General features: G+C 52.8%; 3 protein-coding genes and 1 non-coding gene across 4 annotated transcripts; 1 reads left to right on the forward strand and 3 right to left on the reverse strand.

Annotated features, from left to right (window-relative positions):
- Window positions 1-217: 217 nt before the first annotated feature.
- Ptms (parathymosin) lies at window positions 218-4412 on the reverse strand. Its single transcript, XM_063237627.1, has 5 exons — window positions 4149-4412; window positions 1441-1512; window positions 1148-1226; window positions 928-989; window positions 218-755 (listed from the first exon to the last, which is right to left on the reverse strand). Exons 1-5 carry the CDS (start codon window positions 4191-4193, stop codon window positions 705-707), a joined length of 309 nt encoding a protein of 102 aa, XP_063093697.1. The 5' UTR covers window positions 4194-4412; the 3' UTR covers window positions 218-704.
- Window positions 4148-5005, reverse strand: LOC134473457 (max-binding protein MNT-like). Its single transcript, XM_063237626.1, has 2 exons — window positions 4978-5005; window positions 4148-4835 (listed from the first exon to the last, which is right to left on the reverse strand). The coding sequence occupies exons 1-2, from the start codon at window positions 4988-4990 to the stop codon at window positions 4351-4353; spliced, it is 498 nt and encodes a 165-aa protein (XP_063093696.1). The 5' UTR covers window positions 4991-5005; the 3' UTR covers window positions 4148-4350.
- Window positions 5006-7906: 2901 nt separating this feature from the next.
- Window positions 7907-8008, reverse strand: LOC111755058 (small nucleolar RNA U13). Its single transcript, XR_002789647.1, has one exon. It is a non-coding gene; the product is annotated as a small nucleolar RNA U13 (small nucleolar RNA).
- A 5065-nt stretch (window positions 8009-13073) lies between these two features.
- On the forward strand, window positions 13074-17553 carry Mlf2 (myeloid leukemia factor 2). Its single transcript, XM_003463248.5, has 9 exons — window positions 13074-13275; window positions 13731-13817; window positions 14016-14142; window positions 14417-14452; window positions 15196-15249; window positions 15809-15937; window positions 16050-16209; window positions 16649-16860; window positions 17050-17553. Exons 2-8 carry the CDS (start codon window positions 13768-13770, stop codon window positions 16834-16836), a joined length of 744 nt encoding a protein of 247 aa, XP_003463296.1. The 5' UTR covers window positions 13074-13275; window positions 13731-13767; the 3' UTR covers window positions 16837-16860; window positions 17050-17553.
- The last annotated feature ends 1389 nt before the right edge of the window (window positions 17554-18942 follow it).

Consider the following 18942-nt stretch of genomic DNA (forward strand, 5'->3'; position numbering starts at 1 on the left):
TCTCGTGTGGGTTAGCAGGGAAGTGTGTTACTGGGGAGGAGCATCCCCAAGAACCCAAAACAGGAACACAGGTCAGCTCTCTCTCAAGAGCTGGGTTCCAAATCCACCTCTGGAAGGTTGGCTGTAACTTTCTGAATCTCAGGTGTGAAGTCAGCCTCCCTCCTTCCTCTCCACCTTTTCCTTGCACTGAGTGGATCCCCGGAAAGCAGGACACAGGTTAAAAACAGAAGCGCGACCATTTCTTTATTAAATTATACAAAAAGGGGAGGGGAGGGAGGCAGCTGTGGGGCTCGGCCCCAACCCTGGCCCTACCCCAACCCCAGCCCTACCCCGGCCTGGCGCTGTCTGAGAGGAAGGGATCTGAGGGAGACCCAGGGATCAGGCAGGAGAAGGATGGATAGGATGTGAGGTTGGGGGATGCAAGGAGCAGAGGGGAAAGGGATGGGTGGGTTGAGTGAGGGACAGAAGAAAAGAACAAGGAAGAGTGTGGGGGCTGGGGAGCTCAAGAGGTGAATGGATGGCAGAGTGAGGGCAGGGCAGTGTCCAGAGCAGTGGAAATGAGAGGGCTGAGGAGAAAGAAGAGGGTGGCAGCTCTGGGGCAGGGTCCAGAGCAAGAAGCCAGGTGACAGTTGGCTGTACTGGTCTGTTCCCGTCCCCGCCTCCAGACCCAAAGGGCCTCCCACCCTAGCCCCTTGATGGGGGACTCATGCCGATGCCCCATTTTCTGTCTTCTGCCGCTTCGGATCTGCTTCATCCTGTGGAGAAGGACAGAGTTTGGGTAGCTGTAAAAACAGAGGGGATCACCCAGTCCCAGCAGGCCTGTTCCAGCCCCCACCGGTGCTATCACAGGGATCTGGGTCCAAATCTATCAGGTGCCCAGCCCTGCTGCATCCCTGGTGACCCTCAGGCGAACAACCCAGCCCAAACCTCCTCTTCGGCAGCTCTCTTCAGTGCGGGCCCTTCATCATCCTCTTCTTCTTCTTCCTCATCTGAGGAGCCAGAAATGGATCATTGGAGAAGAGCAGGAGCTCCGGCAGAGACCCCCTGTGGTCACCCTCAGCCCTGCGCTTCAGGGTCTTCAAACCCACCCTGACTCTGCTCCTGTAAGCCCCAACTTTTCAGCCCAGATGTCCCTGCCCCTCCCCACCTTCTTCATCCCCTTCGTCCTCCTCCTCTCCATCCTCGGCAGTTTCCTCCTCTTCTTCCTCAGCGCCATTCTCTTCTTCCTGTGGGGATCAGGAAAGGGAATGGTATCAGGGTGGCTATGTGCCCTCACCCATTGGGTGACTAAAGAACTTGAAAGGGAACTCCACAGTGGGACAGTAAAGATGGGAGGGGTCAAGGGCAAGGCAGGACTCAAACCCCAGGAAGGTGATGAAGGATGAGACACTGGGGAGGAAAGACAGGCAGGTATGAGCATCTCCCCCAAGCCCTCCATACCTCCACCACTTCTTTCTTTCTCTCTTTCCGGCTTGCCTTCTCCTCCACCTTCTCCTTCTTCTCCTTCAGGTCCTATAGGGAAGAAATAAGTCACCTTTCTCTCACCACAATGCCAGGCAGCCCTTGATTCCCTCCAGCAGTTTCTCTCCCTCTCTGAGGAAGCTTAGAGGTGTGCAGTGTGTAGTACCTCTAGAACAGAGGTCCCAGGTCTTGACGTTAGGACCACAGAGGGATTAACATGAGACTCCTTCCTTACAACCCACAGGGTGAGGAGAAACGAGAAAAGCCGAGCAGGCAGCTAGGGTAACTCATTCCTACCCTGTCAAATTCTTCCAACCTGTCTGGCTGAAGAGTTCAGCTCAGTAAAGCAAATCCCCTTCATCTGCAAGCGGCCTCAATGCCCCACCCACTTCATGTCCCTCCGCCTCTGCCTGCCCGCTCTGCCTTTTGTCTACCTCTGGGGCCTTTTCCTGAGTCCTCTCTCTCTTGGGCAACCCTCCCAGCTTCCCCTTGAGCTTCTAAGGCCTTTGTTTCTGGTGGTCTCCCTCACCTCCCTAAGCCTCAATGTTTTACTGGCCAAACATCTCAGGAATAGGAGAACATCCAAGTACACTGGGCCCTGGCAAGCTGGCCCAGCTAAACCATCTCAATCCCCAAACAGCTCCAGTCAGTCCTTCTCCTGAGGTATACACCTTGGTATCCAGAAAGAGAAATGGTCATCCAGGAGAAATGGAAGCCAGGTAGGGTAAAAGAAGGAAGGGAATCGAGGGAAAGAGTATCAGACTAGGTGGGCAGAGAGAGCAATGTACAAGGTCTGTGTCTGGGGAAATGGGAAGGTAGATGGGAAGCACCTGTCCAGAGTCCCCACCACCACATACATCCCTCTCCTTCAAACCAAGATCCCAGCAGACACACACTAGCTGCCCTCGTCTAATCTGGCAAAGGGAGCCACTCACATGGGTTTCCCCTCTGCACACCACAGGCATTCTGTGGCAGTCTCTGGTTGTCTTCCCACTCTGCTGATTGGCAAGTACCGTAGGTGTCCTGTGTGATCTGATCTGGTGATGGTGTGCAGACTGTGCACCTGACTCCAGGTGGAGGAAGTTTGGTGTGTGTGAGCAGCATGCAGTGGAGGGTGTGGCTTTCTGGAACAGGACTAGGGTGGGAAAGGGGCTGGTGGCCAAGTGGTCTTGGAAGCACTCAATTCCCTTCTAACTTCAAGAGGAGCACAAAACATTTAACCCTCTCACTCTACCTAGGCTTCTACTTCATCTCATCTTGCTGTCTTTGTTTCTTGGGCACAGGTAGTCTTGGCAGTTCCACCCGGTGGGCTTTCCCCTACATTTTGGGCTTGAAGTCAACTAAGTGAGCTTCACTCTGGTCCAGCACCACGTCTGTATGGCCCTGGCCAACTTTCCCATCTGGTCTGATGGAGGGAGGTGGGGAGCGAGAGTACCAGAGACCAAAGTCCAAGGGGCCGGGCCCTCTCCTCCCCTGTCCAGTCCTCTGGTCACTGTCCTTCCATGATCCCTTTGCAGGGGGTATGTGACCTGGGCCCTAGGCCTTGTGCTCAGCAGCTCTCTGGCCTCGATGAGGGAACAAACAGTGCCACAGGCTATGATGAGCCACACAGCGACAGAGGAGCACCCACGCGATCTGGAGCCACATGGCCGGGTGTTTGGCATCCTGGCACCCTCTCGAGCCAGCACAAGATCACATAGCAAAGCCACTTGGCACTCACAAAGCAGCAACATGGCTCCAGAACATCTCCATCTCCACATGCACACATGTAACTGCCACGGCCAGTCTCACACACTCACCGGATTTTAGACATACAAAGACACCTACTCAGTGAAGTCACATGCCACCGCACAGCCCACCAGAGGCCGCATGGCACACCTTGTCAGCTCTCACACAGGGCCCCACTGCCTCTCATCCCCATTGGCTCCCTGGTTACTTCGCAGGCCTCCAGAACTGTGTGTGGCTCCTCTGCAATCCCCAAGTCCGATTCCCAGCCCCCAAAGCCTGGCCGCATTAATTTCCCAAGGCGACACTCCGCGAGTTCCCTGGGGAAATTAGAGGAGGGCTGGCTTCGACAGAGGCAAGGGCAAAGGGATCAGGCTGGGAAAGGAGCTGAGAGGGAAGGCCAGACCTCTCTCGATGCCAGGCCACGCGCGCCTAGCCTCGGCTTTCTTGACAGCCATTCCCGACCCCGCTTCATTTTTAGGAATTCAGGAGTCTCGGGGTGGGGGGATGATGGAGAGAAAAGAAAATTGAAAGCCCAAGTGTAGAGAGGGAAAGGATGGTGATGGACGGGCAGAAGGGAGAGCAGGGGGCAGGCGTCCCAGGAGGGAGGTGGGAGCCGCCGAGCTGCAAGGGGAGGGCCCTGTTTACACCCGCGGCTCGCATCCCGCTTAGCGAGGTCGGAGGGCAGGCGGGCGAGGAGACCTCCTCCGACGGGCTACTGGCGGCGGGCAGGGAGGGGCGGAGGCCCGTGCGGGCAGCTAGAGGGCGCTGGAGCGGGCCGCGCGACGGATCGGCGGCGCCGGGCCGGGCCGGGCCGTGTGGGGCGGCGGGGGGAGGGCGGAGTAGGGTCCGCCTGGCCGGGGCGCGAGGGCCGCGCCGGGCCGTCGGAGGCGACAGAGGCCGGAGCAAGCGCCGAGCCCGGAACCGCACCGCCGCCGCCGCCGCCGCGCCCTGGTCCGTACCTTGGCGCTCAGCTCGGCCGCTGCCTCCACGCTCTTCTCCGACATGGTGCCGGGGGCCGGGGCCGGGCCGGGGCTGGCGGGGAGCCGAGGTCCCGGGGCCGAGACGGAGGAGCCCTGGACGGCGGAGGGGGCCGCGGCCGGAAGCTGGCGCGGCGGCGACAACGAGAGCGACAGCGACAGCAGCAGCAGCGGCGGCGACCGCTCAGCGAGCTGGGTCTTGGAAGAGGCGGCGAAGCGCGCGGGTGGGGCGGGGGCGGGTCCGGCGCGGGACCCGCAGGGCTGCGGCCGGGAGGGCGGGGGCGAGGCGGGCGGTGGCCGGCGCGTCCGGGCCGCGGAGGCTCACTTGGTTCTGGGCTCGCCGCCCCCGCACCGCAGAGCTGCCGCCGACCAGCCGCTGCCGCCCCCGGGCCGGGAACCCGCTTATAAGGCAGCGCTGCCCGACGGGAGGGGCTTCCCAGGGGTGGGGCGGCGGGAGCGGAAGGCAGGCGCGGGGAGGGGGCGAGCGGGAGCTGGAGAGGTGGGGATAGGAGGATGGCAGTGCGCGGGAGGGGAGCGGGGCGGGAGGCGGGAAGGGGTGGGGCTCCTGTGCAGAGACACCTCCAAATCCCCACCTACCGCCTGCGAGGTGGAGTCTGGCTGCTGGGTGGACTGGGGAGGTGGCCAGAATCCTGCTGACCCCTAAGAGACCTGAGGTTTTGCCAAGGGGTGGAGCGGGTGGGGGAGCAGATGTAAGAGGCAGGGCAGGTATAGGAGAAACCAAAAGCTGAAAGGAGAGGAAGAGGCTTGCGGAGCTACTTCCACATGCATCGCGCTGGACTTCCCCTCTCACCCTTCAGCCACATTCTCGGGGTGGCCTCGAGGAGGAAGGAATGGGAGCGCGGAAAGGGCAACTCTGGCCTTCTTGATCCCGATGAAGCTGGCATCTGTGACCCTTGCGGGTTGCTCCCCTCCTGGCTCTTCTGTGCGATCGAGGGATCCAGCGTCCTTTGCTCTTCTCCACCTCTCCCCATCTTCCACCTTCGCCCTCGCCTCACTTTTCTTTGCCTGGCCCTTCTCTTTCTCCGCATCCTTCTTCCTTCATGGGACCCAGACCTTCCCTTCCAGCCGTCTATGCCCCCCATCCTGAAACACCTCTTCTGTGCTTCTGGAGACCCCATCGCCTGCTTTCCTATCGCTCCCAGATGGACACCTGACCCTAGATCCCTGACTTCCCTCAAGTCCCCTTGCTGGCCTCTTTTTCACATTTTCCTTGCTTTGCTTTGCTTTCTGCTGCTGCCTTGTTCCTAGCCTCTTTCCATATGCTGGCCTCCTTTGCAGATGTAATACGGGTCCAGGCCTGGAGCTGCCAGCCCCAGTGTCATCTCAACATCTTGGGGGTTCAAAAAAAGGATAGGTTTGGACTGTGTATTAAAGGAAGGCTGGGATCTAGAGAATTCCGACATGTATTTCGACGTTGGTAGTGTTACGCTTAGACTTTTGAATTTATTTTCATAATAAAGACATACATTGTTGACCCATACATTTGGTATTTAAGTGCTTAAGGACATCATCTTTTGGTCCTTTGGTATAGACACACTTTCAATTTTCCCCTCAGATTCTTCCATCAATTTCTCAGTCTTGGTTTCCTCAGAAATCTTGGGGCCGCACCTAGGGTTTTCCTTGCAGGATTGATTCAGTTCATCTTTTCCCTGAGGTCTTTCCATTTCCCTCTCTCACGCTGTCTCTGACTCCCTGATGGATGTCTTCAGAAATCTCGCACGGTCTCCATCTCTGCGCACCTCTCCTGCTTCATTTAGCTCCCTTTCCCCCCACCTTTGCTACCCTCCTCGCAGTCTCCAGTCTCCCTCCAGGTCTGTCTCTTTACTCTCCCTCCGGCTCTTTTCCTTTTCCCTCTGTTCCACCTTCCAACCCCGCCTGCTGTCTCAGACACCCTGCTGGGCTCTTACCCTGTTGCCCTGGTAACTGCCCCCCACTCGGGTCACCTCCACTCCCCTCCCCATCCCATCACCGCCACCAACAACCTCCATCTACCTTCCTCCTGTTTTTCCTGAGAACCAATAGAAACCCTGTTGCCAGGTGGAATGCTCATTTGAATCAGCCAATCCAGAGCGAAACTGCTTGCCCTGCCTTATATGGGGATGTGAGGAGGGCCACTCCCCCCCACAGGGGACCACCCCCTCCTACTGTCCTTTCTCCCCAGCCCAAGGGGGAAACTGGGACCCTCTTTCCTAAGGGGTCTGGTTTCCCATTTCTCCAACTGGGACCACCCGGGTTAGTTTGGAGTGTGGGCCGGACTGTGGGCTGGGCCTCAGAGCTGGGGGTGGGAATGAGGTGTGATTAGGGAAGGGGAGGCGGAGGGAGCCTGGAATTTTGCCCAGGGAGGGGCGTCTGCGAGCAGAGGCAGCTGCAGTGGAAAATTCCAGGGAGATGGAGAGGCAGAGGATGGGAATCGTGCCCCAAGGCTGGAGGGCGCGCCTACAGAGAAGAGCTTGGACACTAGGGTCCACATCGACTCTGAGGGCGACATCTAGGAAGCTGGAAGCCTGGATCTAGTTCCCTTCCTGCGCGGAGAAGGATCTTTTAGGCGTCCCTACCTGCCTGGACCACCGACCGGTCTTCTGAACTTGTGGCTTCAATAAAAAGCCGGAAGTGAGAATTGGGATGGATTGGAGTAGGGTGCTGAAAACCTAGTCCACAGCCTTTGGGATTATCTTTGGAGCCGGTGGTGTCAGATCTGCGCTTGCTCCTTCCCACAGAACTGCTCCCAGGCCTGAAGTGCTAGTACTCCACGGCCTCATTGAGAATTTCTAAGGGGAAACCTGTGCGTCTGACACATTTTCTGAAAGTGGGAAAAGGAGGATAGGTGCAAACAAGGGAGCCCGTAGCATCGTGGGTGCTATGTTATGATTTCTGGTCTCACATCCCAGAAATTTACCTTGCTACTCAGTATGGCAGAGATCAATTCTAATTACTTCCATCTGATTTTTTTTTTTTCAGCGTGTATCTATCCCATAGGGTAAGTGCTAAGAGGCCTAGTTATCATCCAGAAACCTGAAAGTTGGGCCATCTCTGCACCTTCCTTTGCTATTTTATCCCCATTCTAATCCCATTGATCTCATTTTCTACCCCCTGGGTAGAAAGAGTTTCTTTCAAAACTCAAGTCAATGCAGAGTTGACAGCAGATGGACTTAGAAACTGCCTAAAGTTTTGATCATCATTCTCTCCCCACCCCCAGTGTTGCATAAGCAGCTAGCTGGGTGTGGTGTCAAAGCAGGAGGAACACAAATTGGAAGCCCACCTGGGCAATTTAGGGAGAATCTGTCTCAAAAAGGGCACAGGGGATGTAGCTCCGCATAAGGCCTTGGGTCCAATGCTCACTACCATCAAAAATAAAACAGGGGGCTGGGGATTTAGCTCAGTGGCATAAGCGCCTGCTAGTCGTGAGTTCGATCCCCGGTACCGATAAAAAAATGAAAAAGACAAATAAATAAATAAATAAAACAGAAACCAGTTTAACAACAACTCTAAGGGATCTCCGTTGTATATACTATTAGTCAATCCAATTTGTCTTGTCCCTCATCAAACACCTAACAAATTCACATCTAAATTCAAAGGGCAACTAGGAGTTACAGCATGTGCTACCTGCCCAGCCAAGATACCATTTTAGGATCAGTCTCAGAGCCTTCTCAACTGCTTTTCTTTTTTCCTCTCCTTTTTATTTTTTTTTTTAAACCTTCTTTCTTTTTTTTTTTTTTTCATGTCAGACGGGTAATGTGCCGAGGTCGTAACAAGGTTGAAAGGAGGCACATGTCATACATAGAGCATGAACACCCAATCATCACGCTTATGAACCTGAGGATCACCTTCTTTCTTTATATGAGCTCGGAAAGCATACAACCGTCTGGGACATGTTGCCAAGATACTCAGCTCACCTCTGCTTTAGTCAGGATCGTCTTATTAACAACTGACACTTTGATGGCTTGACCCTACAACTAAAACTTCTGTGGTTTTCCTGCTTCTCCCTGAACTTTTTCCCAGCAAAAATAAGTAGTTTCATCATTGCATCTCTCCTTCAGAGTCATCTCGAGGCTTTTCTTAGTCTTCTCTTTCATAACAAGAGTACTTTGCTGTTGCCCACCCCTCCTCTGCCCTCAAAAATTAATTGCTTTCCAGTTCTGTCCAACAAAACGTTCCGTAATGATGGAAATGTTCATTATCTTTTCTTTCCCAGAGTAGCTACAGACAGTCATTGAACACTTGAAAGTGGGGCTAGTGCAACTAAAAAAGTTAGGAAGTAAATCTTTTTTTTTCATTTTTGTTTTTTACATTGAGGATCAAACCCTTTGCACTGAACTACATCCTCAGATCTCTAATTCTTTTATGTTTTAATTTTGAGACAGGGTTTTGCTAAAACACGAACTTTCTCAGAATAAGTTTAAATTTTATTTGTTTTCTGTTTTGAGACAAAGTCTCATTTTGTCTTATTCTTTTGTCTTTTTGAGACAGAGGTTTGCTATGTAGTTCAGACTTGCCTTGAGCTCACTTTGTGGCCCAGGCTGACCTCAACCTCAAAATGCTCCTGCCTCAGCCTCCCAGCATGCCGAGATTACATTGTGCAACCACCTTTTTTTTTTTTTTTTTTGGTTCTAGGAATCAAACCCAGGGCCTTGGCCATGTAAGGTAAATGCTGTACCATTGATTTACATCCTCCCCAATCTAAGTGTCATTAAATAGTATTGTGTAGATAATAGAGAACACCACTTTAGACCTCAGTTCAAGCTGTTTTATTTTTTGGTGTCTTGTACTACCACACATTATTATTACTATTATTATTATTATTATTATTATTATTTTGGTTCTAGGAATTGAACCCAGGGGTTGGACATGCTAAGCATAACCTATAGCACTGAGCTGTATTTCCAACCTGTACAGTGGCTCCCTTTCCACCTCCAATTCCAGCAACCTGCAATTAGAAAGTTAGCAACTCTGACTACTGAATTTATGATCAACTAGCTACTTTAGCATAGCATTTTTCCTGTGTTTTCACATTTTCAGACGTTAAATTTAGGCAAGTTAGCTAGAACCTGTCAAAAAATTTAAAAAGTGGAGGATTGCTCTGAACTCAAGGCCAGGCTGAGCTATGAATGGGGCTACAGTTCAGTGCAAAAGCACTGGGTTGAATCCCTAGTACTGCAAAGAAAAAAAAAAAGAACCCAAACTGACAGCTAAAGGTTTAGCTCAGAACAGAGCACTGAAAGGTCGTGACAGCAGTGCCGAGTCATCCATTCCAGATGAGTTCAGACTCAAAGGGTTCGTCTTCAGCATGGTCTTCTCCACCTAGTGCCAGTACTGACCTCAGTTCTCTGTTCATCACACCCTGGGTGCTCCAAGGGAAATCTCTTCTTTCCTACCTCAGAGAGCAGATCTTCTACTCACTCATTCATGGAAAGCAGCGGCCTAGGCTTTCCTTGTCTTTCCTGTTTCCCTTTCCTAGATCCTCCATATTCCTTAGGTATCTCTTCTCTAAGTCCTATTCTGGGTCTACTCAAAGGGTCTTGCTGTGTTGCTCAGGTTGGCCTTGAACTTGCAGGAATCCTCCTGCTTCAGCCTCCTGAGCACTGCTATCACAGATGTATGGCACCACACCTGGCTGTTTACTGACTTTAAACTTGAATTACTTAGGGTTTTTTTTGGGGGGAGGGGAGGGACTAAGGATCAAACTCATGACCTCAAGCTTGCCAGGCAGCACTTATGCCACTGAGCTAAATCCCCAGCCCTTACCTATGGTTTTCAATCACAATTTAAGAACTGTTGTTTTAGGGTTGGGAATTTAGCCCAGTGGCATAAACACCTGCCTGGCAAAGTGCAAGGTCATGAGTTCGATCCCTGGTACAAAACAACAACAACAACAAATGTTGTTTCTCCAGCACTGATTTCACACCTGGATGGAAACATCAAAGATGTTTCCTGATGAGCTTGCCCAGCATGCTCAAGGCCCTGGATTTGATCCCCAGCACTGGAGGCGGAAAGAAAAAAAAAGTTTCCTGAGAGGCATAAATTGCATTTTCTACCTAAAATGCAGGCATACTGTTGCACTTTCCCAAGGTTGTGGCTCCACTCTCACTTTGTTCAAACATCCAATCACCCTGGGGCTACTCCAGATGCATGACCTCACATGGAAAGAAGGCCCCTTCTCCAGCTCTGCTCTTCCAGTTCAAGGACTTCACACCTGGTGAGAGAGCACACAATGCAGGAATCATGGTAGCTCTGTTCTCTCCCTTCCCAACAACCCTCATCTTCCTTGGCCTCACCAGCTGATGCCTGTCATCCCACCTTGTTGTAACTTCTTCATCATCTGTGATGGGAACTCCAGTCTTGGGGTGCTCTTCGATGTAATTCACTGGGCTGCAGAAGGAAGGTTAGGGAGGAAGGTTGACAGGGTGGGCAGGAAAGAGGTAAGTAAAGGGAAAGGAAAAAGAGGGAGGGGATGAAGGCAGACACCAACTTTGGTCATTTGTGGAATCATATCTAATTCTAGCCAGTCTGCTGTGTCTCCAAGGATATCCAGAATCACCTTGCTCATCTCCTCCATTCCCAGTTCAAGATTTTTGTTGTTGTTGTTGTTGTTGAGACAGGGTCTTGTACATAGTTCAGGCTGGCCTTCAGCTCACTATGTAGTGCAGGCTGGCCTCCAAAGAGGCAATCCTCCTGCCTCAGCCTCCCAAGTATAGGGATTGCAGGTGTGTACCACCATGCCTGGCTGTAAAAAGCTAAACTATAATTTGTAAATATGACCAGGAAGGATAATTCATGATTTTAAATCAATAATGAAATTGGGTGAGGTGGTACACACACTTCTAATCCAGGCTGGGGCAGAAGGATCACAAATTCCAGGCCAGACTGGGAAATTTAGTGAGACTTCATTTCATTCATTCATTCATTCATTCACTCATAAAAGTTGGGCATGGTGGTACACACTTGTAATCCCAGCACTCAAACGGCTGAGGTAGGAGGATGCACATGAGTTCGAGGCCAGCCTGAGCTACATAGTGAGATTCTGCCTCGAAAACAAACAAAACAAACAAACAAAAAACAGAAATAAAAACAAATTTGCTGACAGGTGTGGTGGCTCAGGCCTGTAATCCCAGCACCCCGGAGGCTGAGGCAGGAGGATAGTTTCGAGTTCGAGACGAGCCTGGGCTACAAAGTGAGCTCAAGACCAGCCTGAACTGCACAGTGAGACCGTCTCAAAAAGACAAAAAAAAAAAAAAAAAAAAAAAAAAAATTTTGCTATGGAAAGAAAGGAGGAGCAGAAAAAATTCTGGAAAGGATTTCCTTAGTTAGGTCTGGGTTGCAGAATGCTCACTGGGATAACTTGTTTGGCTGTCAATTTGCTCTCCCTTGGGACAAGCAAAAAGGGCAGTTACAGAGTAGAATGTCCAGAAACTTAAAAGATTTTACTAAGTCTCTTTCCTAGTAATATCAATGAAAAACAAATTTTCTTGTATTCTTTTGGCCCGTCAACCTTAATGTCTCTCTCAATTCCCCCAGTCTCCACCTGTATTTCCACTTCAATAAAGATCAAGTCCAAAGAAACTTGAGAAACCCTAACCCAGCCCCTTCTCCTGAGTCACAGGGACCCTTCTCCTCCTCCAGGGACTCCTCAGGAAGAAGTCTATCTTTTTTTTTTTTTGTTCCCAAGAAGTGGACAATAAAAGAAGTCTATCTCTTAGGGTCACAAAGCACCAAGGTGGCTGGCTAAGAGCCAGAGTAAAGAACACTGGATCAGTCAGGTTCAAAGTCTACCCTCTATAGTTCAAATCTCCTGACCCCAGGGGGAGGGTCTTTCTTGTCAGTGGAGCCTTTTTTTTCTTTCTTTCTTAAATCTTGGAGGGGCTGGGGATTTAGCTCAGCGGCATAAGCACCTGCCTTCAAGCAGGCAGTCGTGAGTTCAATCCCTGGTACCGATAAAAATGAAAAACACAAAAAAAAAAAAAATCTTAAATCTTGGAGCCAAATTTTATGCCACACATTTAGTATGTCAAAGTTATCAACCCCTGGGCTTGGACTCAAGCCTCCTGGACCCAGTTTTTGCTCGGCCCCTGAATGATCCTTGTTCACTGAGCTTCCCAACCCCTTGCTTCTCCCAAACTTGAGACCCTGAACCTATCTACCTCACTAGAGACCGAAGGACGGAAAGCTCTTGAGGACAGAGTTAGGGAGAAAAAAGGGAGATTAAGCACAAAACTAAGAGATTCTGGGGGCTAGATACACAAGGCCCTGCGTTCCATCACCAGCATCAAATGGAAAAGAAAATCCAAAACCTAACAGATTTCAGAACCAGAACCTTCGCCAAATACAAGCTTCACAGATGGGTCACTGGGTGCCCTAGAGCTAGCTGGGCCAGCACCAGATCCCTGGGGGCTGAAGGTACAGCCTGGGCAAGGGACGCCATCTGGTGGCTAGTTTCCCAACTGGCCTATTCATCCCAGTCCGACTTTCCAACTAGAAAATAGACTTGGGCTGGAGCGCTGTCCCCACCTCCTGCGCGTCACTCCGAGGACCCGCCCTGCCGGGAGCGCTCCTCCTCCGCAGAGACGGACCCCAGCGCCTGCCCCCTAGAACGCTGCCTTTCTTCCCGCTAGGGCCATACGCTCCTTCTCCCGGTAGACAATCAGCTTGAAGGTCCCCAGGATCTGCCAGCCTCTCTTGCAGGATGGCTCCCCACCCCTTCCTGAAGGGGTACGCTCTTTCTGCCCCCTGTCAGCGCCCAGCCTCTCCCCTCAACGACTCTGACCCCGTCCCCCACCTTGCCGGCGGGTTCTGCAGGTTTCGGCCAGCCAGACACAATTTATTACTGAGGCCTCACGGCGCACCCCGAGGCCCCGCCCTACGCGTCCCGTAGTCCCGCCCCGGGGCGGCTCGTCGTGACGTCACTTCCTCCCGGGCCGGCAGAGGTTGGAGCTCCGCGACTGAGGGCGGGGGTACGGAGGTGGCAGCTGAGCTAGGAGGCGACCCGGAGCTCGAGCTCCGACCTGTCTCCGCGCTCCGGGCAGCGACCCTGACCCTGCAGCGCACCGTGACTCGGAACCGGCCGGATGGGCCGCTGAGCCCGAGGCGGGGAACGGTGAGGCGGCGGCCGGCCGTGGGTGCCGGGCTGGGCGCCCGGGTGCGGAGGGAAGTCGGGCCTCGCTCGCCCGCCCGCGGGGGACAGGCGCGGTGGCTGGGGCGGCTGGCCGGTCCGTGATGGGTCGGCGCCGCGGGTTCACCTCGGGAACTGCGGCGTCGGGGAAGAGCCAGGCTGCGCTCCAGGCCCGGGCTTGGGGGAGTATGGCTCCAAGTGGGGGGAAGCCAGACATCGAGAGGGTGGGAGATTTTCCTGGTCCTAATTGAGATGGGTTCGTAGTGTTCTTCACTCTTCAGGGCTTGTGTGGGACCCCTGGAGAAGGTACTACCTGGAGTTCGGGTGTCAGTTGGAGTATTTTGAAGGGGCAGTGGTCTGAGAGTCCCTGCACCAAGTGAGTGGGTGTGCAGAAGCCTGTCACTCCCTGAGTAACTGAGCCGCCACATCTCTCTTTCCAGTGTTGACCCCCCTTCCCCCCCTGGAGCTGAGATCAGGATGTTCCGCTTCATGAGGGACGTGGAGCCCGAGGATCCCATGTTCCTGATGTGAGCATTCCCTCCCCCTCACATCCCACTCCACTTCAGTTCAGGCATGTGGGTTCCCATGGCAGGGACTGGCCAGATTCTGCACCACAGTTTAAACTTTAAAGGAAGTCGCATGTGTGACACTGTGTGGCCCGTGGCTGCTGTTTCAGGGATGGGGAGAGATCCCTTCACCACTCATGCTGTCTGCTCACTCTGCAGGGACCCGTTTGCCATTCATCGTCAGCACATGAGCCGCATGCTCTCTGGTGGCTTTGGTTATAGCCCCTTCCTCAGCATCACAGATGGCAACATGCCGGGGACCAGGCCTGCCAGCCGCAGAATGCAGGTATCGTGGAAAAATGTCTCTAAAACCCAGGGAAAGGTCGCCGGGTGGTTGGCAACACATGATTTTTTTCTTGCACTGCAAGCAATTTAGCAAGTGAAATGGTTTTGAAGGAGTGGAGGTGGGGTAGGAAAAGAGTTTTGTGTCTCCATTTGAAAGGCAGACAAAAAAGAAAGAAGAAAGGAGGCAGTGGGCCTGATTCAGGATTGTAAGGGATTGTAAGGAAAACACGTGAGCTCCAATTAATCTCTTATTTCTGCTTTGCGTATTCCTGCAGGCAGGGGCTGTCTCCCCATTTGGGATGCTAGGAATGGTGAGTCCTTATGTGTCTTGCTTCCTTCTTCTTTCCTTCCTTTATAGTGTGTGTGTGTACCAGGAATCAAACTCAAGGACCTGGAGTTTGCCAGGCAGGCTGTGAAGCTGAGCTACATCCCCAGGGGTCCTTTTACTTTAGATATATTGTATAATCTGAGATGTTGTTTTCTTTTCTTTTTTTTTTTTTTTTTTTTTTTTTTTTTGGTCTTTTTATCGGTACCGGGGATCGAACTCACGACTGCCTGCTTGCAACGCAGGTGCTTATGCCGCTGAGCTAAATCCCCAGCCCCTTGAGATGTTGTTTTCAAATGTATACCTTGGAGTGGCCTCTTGGTAGCCCCCAGATGGTCTCTTTGGCTACTGTTCCCAAAGCTCTTAGCCAGTCAGGTGCTGGGAGTCCTGCTCCCCTTGTACCCAAAAGATGTAATTGTAGCAAAATTCTCTTAGGGAGGAGAGAGGTGCAGGGGAAGAGCTGGAAAATGAGGTTAGTATCCATTAACTTAGGCTTACTCCCTAAAGATTGAAGGAGAGAGGGCAGTCAGGCAAGGAAGGAAGGCTGGATGAGAACAGCCACAGAGAAGGAGGAGGCCGCCAGCAGTGCCCAAGAAGCACTCTTTAATAAGAAGGCAAGAGCAGTTGCTGGGATGGGCAGGAAGAGGAGGGGCCCTTAGCCAGGTGGCTTGCGAGCAGTCAGTAGCACTGACTGCTTTTCTGTCTTCCACATCTTTGTTTTTCCTCCAGTCTGGTGGCTTCATGGACATGTTCGGGATGATGAATGACATGCTCGGGAACATGGTGAGACTTGGCCCATCTTCTTCCTGGACCCTTTCTCCTCTTCAGTACTGGCTGGCAGCTTCTGTCCTCTGAGGCAGGAGGGGCACAGGGAGTGTGGCTGGGAAGGAGTCGATGAAGAAACTGGATGGAAGCCTGGATCCTGTGTTTGCCCTGAGGCCTGAGTGTAAAGAGACAGCTGCATTCTTAGGAAATCTGAAAGTCAGTTTTGTGTCTAAGGTTTTGGGTTAGTACTGGACTCAGAGGATTTGGAGAGTGGCAGTGTTTCCTTCATTCTCACATTTGGTGGGAAAGACACAAGCAGGACCAGGCAGCTGACGGGGTGCAGTGGTATGTGCCCATTAACCATTGAGGCAGAAGATTGTGAGTTCAAGTTCAGACTGGGCAACTTAGACCCTGTTTCAAAAGTAAAAAATTAAAAAGCTGGAGATAGAGCTGAGTGATAATTAGTGGTATTGGGCTTAATCTCCAGTACCATCAAAAAATTAAAAATAAACAGCTGAAGGCAAGACCTGCTCAGGGGGACTGCTCCCCACTTTGCCCAACCCTTCCCTGTCCTCAGGAGCACATGACAGCTGGGGGGAACTGCCAGACCTTCTCGTCCTCCACTGTGATCTCCTACTCCAACACGGGCGATGGCGCCCCCAAGGTCTACCAAGAGACCTCAGAGATGCGCTCAGCACCTGGCGGGGTGAGTGGGCAGAAGCAAGCTGCACTCTGTAGAACATGCTGTGGGTGCTGGGGCAGTGTAGCCGGAGCTTTAGAAGCAGCTGTCTAGTGTGCTGGATTCTGCCTTGTCGCAGATCCGGGAAACTCGGAGGACTGTCCGGGACTCGGACAGTGGACTGGAGCAGATGTCCATTGGCCACCACATCCGAGACAGGGCTCATATCCTCCAGCGCTCTCGAAACCACCGCACGGGGGACCAGGAGGAGCGGCAGGACTACATCAACTTGGATGAGAGTGAGGCCTCTGCCCTGTAGCCCGGTCCTATGACCTGGATCTCAGCTGCCCCCCTCCAGCCCCACACGCAGTTACAGGCGAACCCCAGACCCAAGCCTCCTTGTCTGCTTAAGGTCTGAGGCAGGTGCTGCTGAAGTTTGTTCATCATATCCTACCAGTGCCCATGCGGATCCATTGTTTTTCTTGTTTCCTTCTATCTTTTCTCAGTTCAGCAAATGTGGGTATTTAACAAATACCCACAACTGGCGTAATTGCAGTTTTCTGTGTTCAGTAGTCATGCCCTCGCCCCACTAGTGCCAGGGACCAGGGTGAAGCCCAGATAGCAGAGTGCAGCTGCTGCTGCCCCTCCCCCGCCCCCTCTGCCTCCACCGTGGCTTTGGGTGGCAGAAGGTGTGGGTCAGGCTGCATGGAAGTGCTGCATGCCCTGTGTCCTCCTTAGGTGAGGCTGCGGCCTTTGATGATGAGTGGCGGAGGGAGACCTCCCGGTTCCGGCAGCAGCGCCCTCTGGAATTCCGGCGGCATGAGGCTTCTTCAGGTGGGGGACGGAGGGCAGAGGGTCCTCCCCGCCTGGCCATCCAGGGACCTGAGGACTCCCCCTCCCGACAGTCCCGCCGCTATGACTGGTGAAGGCCCTGTGCCTCAGGCTCTCTTGTAAGTATGTGAGGGCAAAAGAGTCAAGTGACAACCCCGGGTGGGAGTCGGGAGTGGTGCTGTGATCCTGCACCTTCAGCTGGCACAGAAACCAGAAGATGCCCTCCTAGAGTGAAAGATGAAGCCCCTCCCCTGGCATTTATATTTTTTCTTCCCTTTGACATGCACTCATCTTTCTTCCTCCTCTAGGTACAGGCTGAGAAATCATCCTTGAAATAACTTTCCAGCTCCCACCCCAATTTAATATTAAATTAACAAGCAAGCTGGCCCCCACCTCTCCCTGGGGGTCTCAGGGAGAACCTTTCATTGCCCCAGCCCACTGTCTGTCTTCAGGCCCCTTCCCACCATGCCTCCACCTGTCCTGTGTCCATTAACTTGAGTTTTCACTTTGCTGCTCTATCTCCAAACCTCCTCATCACCCCATTGAGCCCTGCCATGCACTGACGGGTCCTCGGGGTGCAGGGATCTCCCCTTTCCCTCAGCTGCCCCGGCTCTTCACCATCTCTTCCTCAGCCCCCACCAAAGGCGCTGCAGCCCTGTGGGGCGGGGTGGGAGCAGACTGGTCCCAACCCTTCCATCCTCTGCTCCCACACATCAATCACAGAACTCTCCCCCATGTCTTCCTCTGCCTTTATTTTTTGATTTGTGCAACTTTAACTAGGTGTTTATGGAATAAAGGAGAATGGGAAAAGACTGAGTAGGCCTCTGGCTGAGCACCCCACCCCCTGCCACGGCAGAATCTCATGTAATTTAGGTTGTCCTTAAAGTCACTGTATAGCCTAGGCTGGGCTTGAACTCACAGTGATCCTTCTGCCTCAACCTCCCAAGTACTAGATTACAGGCATGTGCAACCACACCCAGCACTCTGGCTGGACTCTTTATCCTCTCCCTGTTGGGTCATCTCCATCACCTTAACTGCCTGCCCAGCTACCCACTGTGTGGCCCAGGCCTGTGGTAGGGCCGTCAGCAGAGCTGAACCTGACCAGGAAAGACACAGAGACAGCTGTCCTGCCACCCCGAGGCCCATACAGCTGTGTCCTCACTGCAGAGCATGTGGAGCACAGCTTGCCAGGTGCCTAGGGAATGGCTGTCCCTACCCACTAGGCAGAGGTCCTTTGGGGACTGAGGGAGGAGACACATGGTAACCTGCCCAGGCCTTGGGTGGGGGAGCTGGAGTCCACAGCATTCCTTATACCCTCCACACCAGTTGCTGAGAATTTGAACCCAGGGAAGGAGACCAGCAAAGAAAACTAACCTGGAACCTGAGCAGGCCTGCAGGCACAGGAGAAGCTCACATTTCTCAAGATGTTCACTGTTGCTTTCCAGCCAAATGGGTCACCCTGTGCCTCTCGGGAGCTTGGTTTATGATAGCAAGTACTTGTGAAAGTCTCAAGAGAGTTTCCTGTGTGTGTGTGTGTGTATGTGGGGGGGGGGTTTGCTGGCGGCTCACGCATGCTGGGCGTGCACCCCACTGCCAAGCTTCATCCCCGTCCAGCTTTCCTCTTTGTGAAAGCTTTTGGCTGGTAAGGCCCAAAAGACACTGATAAACTCTGGGGCTCTCAGGAATGGAAGTATTTTTCCCTATGTTTCTGGAGGACAAATAGATTGAAGAGGGTAGGGGATTGGGTGTGGTAACACCTGTAATCCCAGCACTCAGGAGACTGATGCAGAAGAATCATGGGTTGTTTTGTCTTTGAGACAAGGTCTTGTGTAGTTCAGGTTGGCCTTGCCCTCTCATCTGGTGGGGTTACAGGAATGTGCCACTCTGCCCAGCTTGGATGGTAACTGCTCTTCCCAGATGAGCACACATTACCTCTAGGAACGGGAGTGGCTCTATTTGTTCCTGGAGAGGCGCCACCAGGAGTTGTGAAGAGCCTAAAGTTGCAGAAGGATTCCCACAGCTCCGTCCTCTGCCCAGCTGTGCCACTGGCTGAACTGTGTGGTCCAGAACAGCTCATTCTCCCTGTGTTTCAGTTGTGTAGGTCCCTCGCTAGCTACAAATCAGGATACAGTCATGTGGATTTCAAGGCAGTGTCTACACCTGTAAAACGGGACAGGCAGCATCCTGGGCTGTGATTTTCA

This window comes from Cavia porcellus, unplaced genomic scaffold, assembly GCF_034190915.1.
Source record: "Cavia porcellus strain 051 isolate PalLab524CR breed Dunkin Hartley unplaced genomic scaffold, mCavPor4.1 scaffold_27, whole genome shotgun sequence".
Lineage (NCBI taxonomy): Eukaryota > Metazoa > Chordata > Mammalia > Rodentia > Caviidae > Cavia > Cavia porcellus.